Source organism: Arachis ipaensis, chromosome B5 (assembly GCF_059453495.1).
Source record: "Arachis ipaensis isolate K30076 ecotype BB chromosome B5, ASM5945349v1, whole genome shotgun sequence".
In the NCBI taxonomy this organism is placed as follows: Eukaryota; Viridiplantae; Streptophyta; class Magnoliopsida; order Fabales; family Fabaceae; genus Arachis; species Arachis ipaensis.
In genome coordinates, this window is record NC_142440.1 from 150,124,971 (window position 1) to 150,139,743 (window position 14,773).

General features: G+C 29.9%; 2 protein-coding genes across 3 annotated transcripts; one reads left to right on the top strand and one right to left on the bottom strand.

The window, feature by feature from the left end:
* Nucleotides 1-2,798: 2,798 nt before the first annotated feature.
* Nucleotides 2,799-9,601, top strand: LOC107644447 (arginine--tRNA ligase, chloroplastic/mitochondrial). 2 transcript variants are annotated; one of them, XM_016348306.3, is made up of 18 exons: nt 2,799-3,079; nt 3,576-3,632; nt 3,719-3,867; nt 3,986-4,061; nt 4,191-4,292; nt 4,506-4,721; nt 5,193-5,273; nt 5,767-5,850; nt 5,943-6,047; nt 6,607-6,785; nt 6,997-7,081; nt 7,310-7,496; nt 7,643-7,712; nt 8,025-8,094; nt 8,264-8,353; nt 8,709-8,777; nt 8,953-9,054; nt 9,256-9,601. In XM_016348306.3, the coding sequence occupies exons 2-18, from the start codon at nt 3,624-3,626 to the stop codon at nt 9,364-9,366; spliced, it is 1,785 nt and encodes a 594-aa protein (XP_016203792.1). In that variant the 5' UTR covers nt 2,799-3,079; nt 3,576-3,623; the 3' UTR covers nt 9,367-9,601. The 2 variants fall into 2 exon arrangements, with proteins under 2 accessions (XP_016203792.1, XP_016203793.1); XM_016348307.3 differs by having other exon boundaries at nt 2,846-3,079; nt 3,580-3,632.
* A 1,932-nt stretch (nt 9,602-11,533) lies between these two features.
* Nucleotides 11,534-12,029, bottom strand: LOC107642142 (uncharacterized). Its single transcript, XM_016345449.3, has 2 exons — nt 11,919-12,029; nt 11,534-11,827 (listed from the first exon to the last, which is right to left on the bottom strand). Exons 1-2 carry the CDS (start codon nt 12,027-12,029, stop codon nt 11,534-11,536), a joined length of 405 nt encoding a protein of 134 aa, XP_016200935.1.
* Between the last annotated feature and the right edge of the window lie 2,744 nt (nt 12,030-14,773).

Sequence of the window (14,773 nt, forward strand, 5' to 3'; positions counted from 1 at the left end):
AAATTATACTACAAAAAATATTTTATCCTATGCAAAATAATTTAAAAAGAATGGCTTAAAAAATGTTAGGAGTACTATAAAAATTTGTAATGTTCTAATAACTTAGGTAAATACATGCATGTACTCAAATTTTAAATAAAATACTCTACATAGTCAATAATAATTTAGAAATGAAAGAAAATATTTTATTCCATACAAAACAATTAAAAAATATATTTTGTGAGAATAAAATATATTTCATAACATCTTTTAAGCCATTTTTTTAAAAGATGTTATAAAAATGGCTTAAAAGATATATTTTATACTAATACAAAATATTTCATAACATCTTTTAAGCTATTTTTAAGCCATTTTTAAAAAAAAAATGACTTAAAATATATTACGAGAATAAAATATATTAACATCTTTTAAGCTATTTTTTTAAAAAATATATTTTACTCTAATACAAAATAATTTTATGCCATTTTTTAAGCTATTTTTTTAAGCCATTTTTTTAAAAAATGACTTAAAAGATGTTATGAAAATGACTTAAAAGATATATTTTATTCTAATACAAAATATTTCATAACATCTTTTAAGCCATTTTTAAGCCATTTTTTTAAAATTATTTTGCATAGGATAAAATATTTTTTGTAGTATAATTTAAATAAATTTATTAAAAAAATTTATTAAAAAATATTCATAAGCTATTAAAAATGGACAAAAGAGTATTGTATGGAATTCGAATTGATAGATCACAAATATTTTAAAGAAGTCTCGTAATTAAATATTTTGTTAGCTTTTTTTTTAATGTATGAAATAATATATATATATATATATATATTTTTTAATTTTTAAATTATTAATTTTTTAATAAATTTTTTAATAAATTATTAATTTTTTAATAGTCAAATTCGAATTACTTGGAAACGCGTGCTGTGTGTAATTCGAATTAACCTGGTTCGAATTACTTTAGGAAGCTTCCTCCTATATAATTCGAACTCATCTAGTTCGAATTATGTATGTTTTTAGTTCGAACCAAGCTGGTTCGAATTACTCTTAATTTCGCTAAACAATTCGAGTTGATTCAGTTCGAATTATATACAAGTGCAAATCGAACTAAGCTGGTTCGAATTGCATAAAGAAGTGCTTTGGCTCATTCCTGAGACAATTTTCAATTTAACGAATTTAGTAATTTCTGAGCTCCATTGGCTTATTTACGTTTTTTACCCAAGAATATATGATGATAGATCATACGTTATTATAATAATAATTAAAACATACAAAAAAAAATCTATTCCCATTGAAAAATTTTCAAGTATAGCTCTTGTTTGGTAAGTAAAGTTTTTTAAAAGGTTGTAAGTTGTAACTGCTGTTCCACTGCTACTCAAAACTACAAGCATCTCGCTTAAAGCTTGTTTTGGTGAATTTTTTTAAAAAAAAAAAATTTAATTATTTCTTTTTTAAAGTTTTATGAAGAAATAAAAGTAATTTTATGTTTAGATATCTCATATAAAAAATTATTTTTATTTATTAATTATATTTAGGTATAATAATATAAAAGTACTTTTTTATTTATTTATTACATGAAAAATATATTTTTTTAAAGAAAAAAGATCTTTTAAAAAAAAGATATAAATTACAGCTTCTTAAAAAAGATCTTTTTTTTATTTTTTTAATACTTTTACTTTTACTACTAGAAATTTGCCAAACACGTTAAAAAGTAAAAAAAATATCTAAAAAAATATCTTTTTTTATTAAAAAAATATCTTTTTTTATTAAAATAATGGCACCCAAACAAGCACTTAGTATTTAATAAATTAAAATATTATGTGTGTATATTTATAATTTTAAAAAGTTGGTGATAACTTTTAAAATTTTAAAAAATTAGATTATATTTATTAAAATTTAAAAAAATATATAATTTTGTATAATAATAAATATTTAAATTTGATTTTAATTAATTATGAATACTAAATTTTATTCAAGATACAAATTTTTATTTTATTTATATTTATTATAATTATTTTAAATTAAACTAATTTGAGTTGATTAAATAATTAATTTATTTATCTATTTACACAAAATATCAAAAATTTGAAGCGCGCAGCAGTCCATTTCTACTTTGTTTTTTTTTTTTTTTTTACCAAATATAGGAGACTCAAATAAGCAACCTCTTAATTGAGTATGGAGTGACTATGCCATTTGAGCTATTACTCATTGGCACAATCCATTTTTACTTACTTTTATTAGATATAATTTTGTTATTTATATTTATTAAAAGTTATGCTTACTTTGATTTATAAAACGAAAAATATATAATTTTGTAAAAACTATATTTTAAAAAGAATTCCGCTTGTACTTGCCTCCCTAGATATGTCATTTTAAAAATTACCGTTGATATATTAGTTATTAAAAATGAGATTTTTATTAAACCAAATCTTATAAATGTAATAATTATTAGAAGTAAAATAAATTCGTTTCGAAACATTTTATAGTTGTGACTAATTTAATGACGAATTTTGTATATATACGTAGTTATATTTTTAAGCATATTTTTGTTATTTTCATTTTTTAATCATATATTTATATCTAAATTTTTAGAAATATATTTTATATTTATTTTTTTTAAAATTAAAAGTAAGATTTGAATTTATAATTTTTAAATGAGTATAAAATAAATATTATTTGAATTATAGTTCGTTTTTGTTCTTTAAATCATTGAACATTTAGAATTAAAGTGTAAATGCTAATATGATATGCCACATCTTGAACCGGGCTGGCCCGATTTGGGTCCCAAAACAAATCGATTCAGACCCGGGCGACCCATCCTACACCGGGGAGTGTTGAACACTTGAACTCCGATGAGAATGTTCAAACCAATTTTTTTATTTTAAAAAAAAAAGTCAACGGAAAGTAATGGGATAGTAACATGGTTCGGGTGGTTAAGCTTAACGGTGTTTGTTGCGCATCCGTGTCCCATTCTTGTTTCCCTCCATTGCTGATTTGCTTTTGAGGTGCTATAAATGGCAATTCCATAACGGAAGCTCAACAAATTGTAGGAGAATCTACTAACACAAGAAGTAACACTCTTCCTCTGGTCAGTTTTCTCTCTATCTTTCAAATATTCATTTCAATTTCTATGCTTTGTTCCACTAGAAATAAGTTTACTTCACGGCACGGTCACAATCTGATGAGCTTCATAGTTTGCCCTTTTTCTTTCTTACTCATGCTAAAAAGATGTATCTTTTATTTTTATTTTTATTTTGAAGAGCTAGAAGGGTCTCTTGTTTGATTTTCGCTCTCAAGTTTTGTATACAACTTATCTGTTTGTAGACACGGGTTTTCTGTTTTCTATTATGTTATCTTTGTTAATGTTTGAAGGTGATGATAGTATGCAACACTGCAAACTTGAGTTCTGTTACAATATATTATCCTATTTTGGGTTTGAATCTTTCTTGTGTTTTAGACCGTAATAAGTGTAAGTACACTGGAATAGAAGTTACATTTTCAGTCATGAATTAAGAAGTTGATTATTAAAAGGCTTATTACACCCTGCATCGATGACATCAGTCCGTTTTGTTGCTGTTGTGTAGACAGGTTAATTTGCTACAACGGCAACTACGGCACAGACATTGTCAACCATGGCAGTTGTAAGTTCATTGAGTTCCCATAGGGCATCCTAAGTTTTTGCAATAAGGTGCTGATCTTAGGACTAATGTTGTTTGTTTCGATCCAGGGTGCCGAAAACATGGGTAATGTTAAAAGGCAGTTGGTACAGCTGTTTGGGGTATCTCTGCGAGCAACCGTACCTAGCGAGACAGATGTAGCACCATTAGTTGATGCTTGCATTGCAAAATCTGGTGTAAGATTTGGCGATTACCAATGGTGAGTTGAATGTTGAAACATTTTCCCGCCAGTCAACATATACCTGAGGCTGTAATAGCATTGTTTATCAAGCATTGTAAACCACTAAGTTTTATTAATAATGTTTTTTCCTTGGCAGTAATAATGCAATGGGTTTATGGTCTAAGATAAAAGGAAAGCAGACAGAGTTTAGGGGTCCTACTGCTGTTGGGCAGGTATAACATGTGAAGTTTCTTTTACTTCTTCCTGCTTCACCAGTCTTTATTTTCTTTTAAATTCTCATATGAATTATTGATTTTTGAATAAGACTCTGACTTTTCTGTGTCAAATGATACTGTGTGTAGGCCATAATGAAGAATCTTCCCCCTTCTGATATGGTAGAATCATGCTCTGTAGCTGGCCCTGGATTTGTGAATGTTGTCTTATCAAGGAATTGGATAGCAAAGGTGACTGCATTTTCGACCTTCTAGTTCTAAAAGTAGTATCTATCTTATATCCAAGTCCCCCTCCCCCTCTTTTTTTGGGGGTTTTGGGAGAGGTTTCCTCTGGCTTGATCGAAAGTTGCAACTCTAGAAAGTAATTGTTTTCACCTTGTTTGGATTTTTGAGCTTATTCAAGAATTCAGTTTGCAATTAACATGAAAAATATTTGTCCTGCAGAGCTTACAAAAGATGCTAATTGATGGTATTGATACATGGGCACCATGCCTTCCAGTCAAGAGAGCTGTTGTCGATTTTTCGTCACCCAACATAGCAAAGGAAATGCATGTTGGTCACCTGAGATCTACCATTATTGGGGACACATTGGCTCGCATGCTTGAATTTTCACACGTGGAGGTTCTACGCCGAAATCATGTTGGTGACTGGGGAACACAGGTAGATATAGTATCCCAAATTATGCTATTTGTGTCATCAAATTTAAACTTGTATGTGGTTATTATCAAAGCTTGGTTTCTTCATATGCCTCTGGCCAATCGTTTGCAACAATCATTTAACTTGACAAGTTATGTTTATTATCATTTACTTGGTGACTTGGCAACTAAATAATAATTCTGTTTGGGACAATAAATGTTTTAAGTTGCTTTTATATCTTCATTATCAAAAAAACTAGGAGGAATCAGGCATTGTGTGATACTGTGATCTCTACTAAGACACTGTTTCCTATCTCTCGGGCAAATAGTTGGATATTGAGCTGTTTCACCTTCTCCCTGATTAGCAATGTCCTCTGATTTGTTATAGGGATATCCTTTTGGCATATTTGCTTGAATTATAAAACATTCCATTTTGGAAAGTTCTCATTTTGGTATTTGCACCATATGGCTTCAAGTCCAACCATTTATTTTGCAGTTTGGAATGCTCATTGAATTCCTTTTTGAAAAATTTCCAAACCCAGAAGATGTCAATGAAGCAGCCATTGGAGATCTTCAGGTGAGAAATACATTAAGATGTATTTATTCCCATTATTCTTATCTAGATTTTAAATATTATATTTTTATTGGTGTTTCTTCATCCACATCTTACAAATATATCAAATGTTAATTTTCTTTTTTGTGTAGTAATTCTAATTAAATTAATTTTTTCGCATGGAAGCAAAACTATGCATTCCTAAGGTATGTAGGAGTCAATTTGCAATAAATGCTATCAAACTTCTAAATGGGCAAAGGCCTTAAATAAAAGTGATTAGTTATCTCTCTTCATTTCTCTTTAAAGTAGAAAGAAGGTAAAGGGTGAAGCAATTGTTTGGGTTATGTTTGATCATGAATATTTCTCTTTACGAATTACTGCAAATGAGCCTTCAACCTGGCAATGATAATGTTTATGGTTTTGACAACATATATTTTTTATGATACTTTTTTTTTTCCCTGGAAAAGTTGGATTATTATCAGTGATTCTAATATTTCTGAGCTGCTGAATTTCTCAGACATTTTATAAGGCCTCAAAAGTGAGATTCGACAGTGATCCTGAATTTAAACAAAGGGCTCAACAGGCTGTTGTCCGGCTTCAGGTAATTTATATCTTGATTTTTTTTCCTGATTTCTCTATTCATAAATCTTGTGAAACCTGCTTTTGAATTTTGTGTATATGTAATTTTTTTAGGGTGGGGAAGACACATATCACAGGGCTTGGAAACAAATTTGTGAAATTAGTAGAACTGAATTCCACAGGGTCTATGAACGCCTTGGTATTCAATTGGAGGAAAAGGTAAAGGTTCTAGGTTCCTTTTTTAATCACTTTGTTCACCAATGATGCCTATTCTTTTGTACCTTAAAAAAAAGAATCCAAAGACTCCCCCCCACCCAATGAACTATGAAACCTCAGAGAATTGTATGCTGGCTTATTATTTTTGGGTATGTTGGAAACTTTGGTAGTTGCTATGCTTCTTATTCAATTCATGATATAGGTCTGATTCTGTCTTTATAACTAATAGTATGATTAGTTGATTACTTTACTCAAATTATCATTGGGAACCTGCTCTCTTTCTCTCTTATGTCTGGTTAAATTGGTCTTCTGTTGAAATTATATTCTCAACTAGCATTGAAATTTTATATGAAATAGAACTCCTATTTGGTTTATTGCTTTATCAATATTGTAGCTGGAAGGGCATTATTTGTGATTTCATTATGCCACTATTTAAACTTAGTGTAGGAATGAATCAATAATACATTGAGTATATGTTGAACTAATTAGAGGATCTTTTACTTACATCAGTAAATATCCCCTTTTTTAGTATTCTACTGAATGATGATATATTTGATCACAGGGAGAAAGCTTCTATAATCCATATATCCCTGGGGTTTTGGAGGAATTGAATAAAAAAGGAATCATTGAAGATGATAAAGGTGCTCGTGTGATATTTGTTCAGGATGTAAACATTCCACTGATTGTTGTGAAGAGTGATGGTGGTTACAACTATGCTTCAACTGATCTAGCAGCACTTCGGTCTGTTTCTGCCTTTAGGCTTTTGTACATGTTTTTGGAAATCTGTTACAATTGCTGACTTTGTATACTCAATTATTTTGTCAACATTTGTCTTGGATATTTCATGTGATATTTTCATCACTCTGCAATGTTATCTTTGTGTGGAATTGGAAATGTATTTACTGGGGAACCTTCTCCACTTTGATTATCTCTTTTATTTGAACCATTGTAGGTATCGGATAAACGAAGAAAAAGCTGAGTGGATTATATATCTCACAGATGTTGGGCAGCAGCAACACTTTGATATGCTATTTAAGGTATACCTAAATTAATAATTATCATAGTATCATATGGTTACTTTATCTTCTTGCTTATCAAGTGTGTGTGTTGTGTTGATTTAATCCATAAATATGTCCAACTCCTTTGCTTTTGTTTTATTAACTTTTAAATCAAATTTTAAAATGACAAAATTGTTTAATTTTTCATGGTACTGCAAGTGCTTCTGCTTATGTTCCAATGAGCTAAAGTGTTAATTGTCATTTCAGGCTGCTAAGCGCGCAGGTTGGCTGCCAGCTGATGATGGTTCATACCCAAAAGCTACTCATGTAGGTTTTGGTCTTGTTCTTGGGGAAGATGGAAAAAGATTTCGGACTCGTAGCACTGAGGTTGTTAGATTGGTTGATTTGCTTGATGAAGCCAAGAATCGCAGTAAAACTGCCCTTCTTGAACGTGGTAAAGTACTAAAGTACCAGTTTCCTGGTTGAATTTTTACTTCTTATCTTCATCCAAGTATCTGTGGCATGAATTTTTGTTTATCTGTGAATGCATGCCAGATTTTACACCAGATTTTTAACCTTCCAAATCCTATGTTCTTTCAGATACAGCTAAAGGATGGCCTGAGGAGGAGGTTGAGAAAACATCACAGGCAATTGGTTATGGTGCTGTTAAGTAAGCTCATCTCACATTGACTACTCCTCTTTCTATTCTAAATCAACACTATGTCCTGTCGTACAATGTTGTTTTCTGCTTATTTGCAGTGTTAGTTTTGTGAATTCCTGTGGACTGAATTTTTTAAATTGTTATAAGTGGGATGTTTAAGATTTTTTGCCAATGATCTGAATACTGTTGATACATACTGATTTTAATTCTTTAGGTTTCTTCTTGCTAGTGTCAAATGCTAAATAGATAAGTCACAACTATGTAACTTGGCCTCCTAAATGAGTTGTTGGCTTGTAATCTCATCTTTGATAGTGTTTACAGGTATGCTGACTTGAAGAACAATAAACAAACAAATTACACCTTCAACTTTGATCAGATGCTCAATGATAAGGTGCAAAACTATAGCTGTGCAAATTTTGTTTTCATGCTTTGGAAGCAAGAGCAAAACAGATCTTAGTTTTAATGACCATTATTTATGTGTTGAGCCGCTTTTTTTCTCTCTTAATAGATCAGACTTGTAAGCTAGTAGTTCTCTTCACCATATTGAACTCCTGAAACAGGGCAATACTGCTGTTTATTTGCTGTATGCACATGCTAGGATCTGTTCGATCATCAGGAAATCTGGTAAAGACATAGAAGAAGTAAAAAGAGTAAGTTTGTTTTCTTCTTGGGATCAAGATGTACTGGTTTATTAACTGTTATATGTAGTTAGTTGTTAAAAAAAATCCATAATTATTTCAGTATTTTTATATGTATAGTTTCAATTACCCCACATAATGGGAAAAAGTTTGGAAGTTGTTTTGTTGTTTGATTTTACAAGATACATGATACAAATATCAGAGCTATGGCTAGGTTTGCTTTCTGGCATGGTTAACTTGTATACTTCAATTTAGCACCCTTCTATTTTAATGTGATTGTGATATTATTTAGTTATTCAGTAAGCTAAAGATCAATTAGTGCATATTTCTTACTATCTATTTTATGTTTAACAACGTATTGCGACAGAATGCTAAAATAGCATTGGATCACGAAGATGAGCGCGCATTGGGGCTTCATTTGATACAATTTTCGGAGGTAGGACATGTTCTTGAGCTTTAGACCTTTATTTATAACTATGTTACTGGAGCTCTATTCACATCAAGAAAGGAATTTGACATAAAACCACAATTCAAAAATGGCTGGGTAGTCCAAAAAACCATACTTATGCTCATGTAGTCATGTGGATCTTTGTACGGTTTTGTTTTTTCAGGTTATTGAGGAAGCATGCACCAATTTATTGCCTAATGTCTTGTGTGAATACCTCTATAATTTGTCAGAAATCTTCACAAAAAAGTTTTATTCTAATTGCCAGGTATACTTCTAAAGCCAACTTATGGTATATTTATCCTTGCTATTTTCACAACTTTACTTCTGACGCAGTGAAAGAATATTAGAATAATGTTTAGATAAGTCATAAGTTATGTGTACACATTAAGTGTGGGATGCTGTGTTGACTCACATCGCATTAACATTTTTCGTGAGTCCTTTGATCGAACAAATTCGCTCGTGGCAGGTTGTCGGGTCGCCTGAGGAAAGTAGTAGACTCTTGTTATGTGAAGCAACAGCAACTGTGATGAGAAAGTGCTTCCATCTCCTTGGAATTGTACCTGTTTATAAGATTTGACCTCTTTCATAAAAGGATTCCTTCAAATTCTAAAGCTTTTGCAGCTCTAATTTTTTATTTGTACATAAGTTTTAGGGACAATCACAAAATCAAAACTCTTATGGTAAACTATATCTGTTTTTTTATGACCATTCACGTGGTCAAGGTAAAATGTAGTTATTTTTGCTGATTTAGTATTACATATTTAGATACACAAGTAAAACTGCATCAAAATTAAATTTAAATTATATTACTATATCTACCTCTCTTTTTGTTTATTTGCATTTTTGAGATTAAAGCAGCAACATAGTGAATGCTTGATAGTTGATAGGGAATGCTTTATAGCATAGAAATTTTAATGAAAGTTCACTTGAAATTTATTTACAGTTATATCATATTCCTTGTAACCTAAGTTTTAGACACGTAAAGGACACGGAATATTAAAATAAAATATAAATATTCAATAACATCAAGAAGTTATAGTTTATACGTTTTTCCGAGTGAGTGAAGCTAAGATTATGAGTTTGAGTATAAATATGTGCTTGGAATCAAACAAAAACGTCTGGTATGATGAAATATTCTATGCCAATACGTTTGTTCAAAGCAGGTTTTAAGCTACAATTGTTAAGAAAGATTAATACACCAACCATTAATGTTTGTATCAAAATTCTTTCTGAAATTATTTCATTCTGGATATTTATAGAAATTTTTCGAATGGTACCACAATTCACCTGTCGTACAACAATGTGTTGAACTACTTCAATAAATCTGCGAGTAAGATATCCAGCATATTATATATTCTATTAAAGAGAGTTTTTCGCGTAAATTACTTTAAATGGATAAATCAATCATTTATTCTTATGAATCTAACATTAATCCTCTAGTGATAAACAATAAATGAATATGATTTTCTAGTATAGATTTCATAAACCCTACAACTTTAAATCATTAATTAAAAAGATGAGTAATTAACCATTTCTGACCATGAAAGATTGAAGCGCTGACAATACTGACCATGACTAATTTAAATTAACTTTATAACCATGAAAGATTTGCTCCGTTTGACCTTTCTAACCAAACGTCAATTTTTTAAATTTTTCGTTAGTAAGGCTTCCTACGTGGCAAGTATCCTTCCAACTTAGCTTTCCAACGTGGCTTTACTGCCTAATTTTACCATAATAACCATATGTGCTTCTTCTTCATAAGTGTGTGGGTTATTCAAAAATCTGAAACCCTAGTTATGAAAGGTTGAGAATGTAGTTATGAAAGTAGAATATGGATTTATTATGATAGCAATCATGCTTCTTCTTTTGCGTTTATCATGCTTCTTCTTCTATGTTTATTATGAAAGTAGTTATGAAGATAGGAAAGATTAAGGGAGATATTATAGAAATTAGGATATGAATTTTGTCCATTGTTACAGGACTTGTGTTGTGCTTCCTTTCAATCATGTTTCTCGCGTTTAAAATGTAGAATTGAGGTTTGATTTGATTATATTCTTTTCCTGGGTTGATATTGAATTGGAATGGGAAGGGAAATGTGGCGTTGAACCAGTTTCTAGTTTGTTAAATTTTTTTTGACAAAATTAACCTGATAATTATATATTTATTGACATATTTAACCACGAAAATTGAGAATTTGACAAAAATAACCACTAAAAAATTTCAAAATTTAACATAATTAGTTATATTTCATATCACAAACACTGATTTAACTTTGATATAACAATTATAAGTTGTGACAATTAACAGTTAATGAAAATTTGTGAACCGAATGAATGAAAATTTGACAAAAATAACCTTTAGATATTTGAAATTTGACATAGCTGCTTATATTTCAAATCATAAACTCTAATTTAACCTGCGCATAGCAATATATATGAATGGTGACAATTACTAAATGAAAATTCTTGTACCAAATCAATGTGGGACAATGCCAAATATGTAATCATCTCCCATTAACATAGTAAACATATAAGTTCATGCTGATTCATCATAGTTGTTTAATGAGAACTAAGTAACAAAACAAACCATGGTCAATGTAACTCTAAACCAAAATACTATAACTAAGTTTCCAAAAAGATTGAAGTGAACATGGTCTATGTAACAGGCATATCTAAACACTACAACAAAAGTTCCTTAATCCAATCAATCTTAGGCCCTAACTAGGTGTGGAATTACTACTGCCACTAGAGAATCCAGTTGTTGGTGCTCCAAGTCTTGGAGTCGGTTCCAACACTAGCACCATGCATAGTTTCTTGGCTAACAATAGGCCTACTTGAGGGGTTGCTTATTGAAGGAGGTCTCATGTTGTTGAACAGAATTGGAGGAGGCCTCTTGGTATTCTTCCTTTTGGCTGGCCTCTTGCTATCAGAGGGAATATTCTGCATTGAAGGTCTGATTGGTGGTGATCTTATAGGTGCCAGTTGAATTGGAGGTTGGTTGGCTTGAGGAGGAATAAGTGGATCAGGGTTTGGTATTATCTGTTTAGAGAGGAAATAATTGCATTAACAATTAAAAACTATGAGAAAATAATTACATTAACATATATAAGTATTTTATTGTCGGAATCACCATAGATGGCGCTGTTACAGGTGCAGCTGGTGCTGCCGGTGCTGCATCTAGAACTGCTGTCGGTGCTGCATTTGGGACTGCTACTGGTCCTGCTTCTTTGGGTACAGCCATGTCGTCCTTCTTTTTTTGACATGTTCTTCTATTATGTCCAGCCTAAAGAAGCAAGAAATTAAACAAGTGATGATTAGTAAAATTAATCAGCAATCACCAACAATCAATAACCTAATTAGTAAAATTTTTGTAACATTTTTAAAGAAAATCATTAGTAAATTAGGAATTCTGCAATGGCAGCATTTGCCCTAACCTAAAAACCAAAAACAATAATGGAAAAAAGAAAGAGTAGAAGCAGGCACCAACCGGAACATAGGCAACAAGAGTGATGACGGGAATGCGACGGCGAGTACTTTGAGGGCACCTTAACGCGATAACGAAGACTGACACGGGAATGTACAAGCTCTGAATGCACAACACAGAGGACCTCCACGACGACGAGTACACTTGCAACGCTCACAGACGATGAAAGCCAGTGAAGAGCGACGACGTCCGCTGGGTTAGAAGAGAGTCGATATCACCATTGATGAAGAACTGGAGCATCTGCGCGCGAAACCCTTGGTGTTTCTATTTGGTACCAAGACTCCAAAAGACTCTGATGATGACTGATTAGGTGATTAGTTTAGTAACATTATTTTATTATTAAATTAAAATAAATTAATGACACCTTGGATAATAAACAGCCACGTAGGAAGCCTTACTAACGAAAAATTTAAAAAATTGACGTTGGGTTAGAAATATCAAACGGATCAAATCTTTTATGGTTATAAAGTTAATTTAAATTAGTCATGGTCAGTATTGTCAGCGCTTCAATCTTTCATGGTCAGAAATGGTTAATTACTCTAAAAAGATATTGTAGATGGTTTCATTTATACTTGAGTTTCTTGAACTATACAATCTTGTATTATCATTATCAGATTAACACTAAGTCACCAAAAAATTATCAGATTAACACTAGTGTTATATTTGTACTAACTGTTTGAATGGGATTAGTTGTAAGAGAATGATTAAATTGTGTGTACAATAATATATTACAATTATGCTGCCAAAATAATCTTTGAAATATTACATGTTTATTAGATCATATGCTTTAAATTAGCCTTGAAAGATATAATAATAAACCAAATTATTCCTTCTGTTAATTAAATGATGGCGTGTCGCTCTGCGTTTATTTCTGAAAATAGGATAAAACAAAACTCTAAGAATAAAACACAAAGGATAGAGATATAAAATTTTGTGTGCTTGTATTCTGTTTGATGATAAATTAAAACAAATTATAAAAATCTAATTTGTTCTTATTTTTTTTCATTCAAAAATTTTGAGAAAAAATATAATAATAATAAAAATAATTATAAAAAATTAACAAGAATAATGAAAAAAAAAATAAGTTGGGCTCCTTGTTAGTGTTTCTATGTCATTTCTATCAGGATAAACACAAAATACATTAATTCAATATCTCTATCCATATCTCATTGATTTTGTGTTTCCGTGTTCCTGTTTGATTCGCAATTATATTTGTTAGAGGCTAATTTGAGACGTTGATATTTCCAAAACTAAATTGAAACACATTTGATCTTTTATAAACTATTTTGATTATTAACACTAACATTTTATTCTTACAAGGACTAAGGGTGTGTTTGGCAGCGAGTTAGAAAGAAAAAGCACGTTATAATTTTTTTTTAAAAATTTCAATTTTTGGTTTGACTAATTTTTCTTTACCTTTGAAGGTTTCAATTTTTGGACTAATTTTTCTCTCTATAAACGCAGAATTAATTTTGGTCACAAAACTACGTTTATAAAAAGCAAAAATTTTCTAGTTTCTGCGTTACCGGCTTTTAGCCATTAACATTTAACATTTATTTTTTTTACCAATTTTATACTTTATACGTATTATTATATCATTTATAGAATTTTTATTATTTCTCTTTATTTCTATTATTTATTATTTATATTTTTAATTAATTTTTTATTTGACATTATATATTTTTATAATGGTAATTTTTGTGCATTATATTTATTATTATCTTTTTATAATATAATTTATTGATTCTATTAGGTAAAGTAAATTAAACAAAAAAATTAACCATAAATAATAATAATAATAACAATAATAATAATAATAATAATAATAATAATAGTAAAAAATTATAGCGTACTAAAAAAGGTATTAAGAGTACTAAAAATATACTATATAAAAATATAAAAAAAAGTATAAAAAAATTAAACATCTATTAAAAAATGACATTATAATTTAATGTTATATTTTTTTAGTAATTATCTATTAAAAGTTATTTTAACTAATATTATCCAAATAATATTTATTTTTTTAAAATTAATTTTAATATAAAATTGTCAAACATAAATCATATGAACACAAACTTACTTCTACCCAAAATCAATCCTATAAAATCCAAAGGCACTTAAATTTAAATTTTATTCAAACTTTAATTTGACAAACTACCATCAGTATCCAAAGGCACTTAAATTTGGTAGCTCACCATTCTTAAACCGTCTATTTTGGCCTTCACCAGTTCACCAAACATGGATTTTGTGTCGACTAATTTCATTCCCAGAAACTGAGTTACACTTTGAAATCCCAAAGTTATATAGTTTTTAGTTACCACATAGAATAACTAATGCTTATCTTTTTATTTTTCACTTTGATAGTATGATGATAATACATAGTATTGAACCTCCACTTTTATTCCTTCATGATGAAGTGTCACAGACTCACAGGGTACAAAGGAGCCATTTCTTTTGCAGCTGTTTATGGTTCTTACTTCTTAGCTCATTCAATTTCAAAT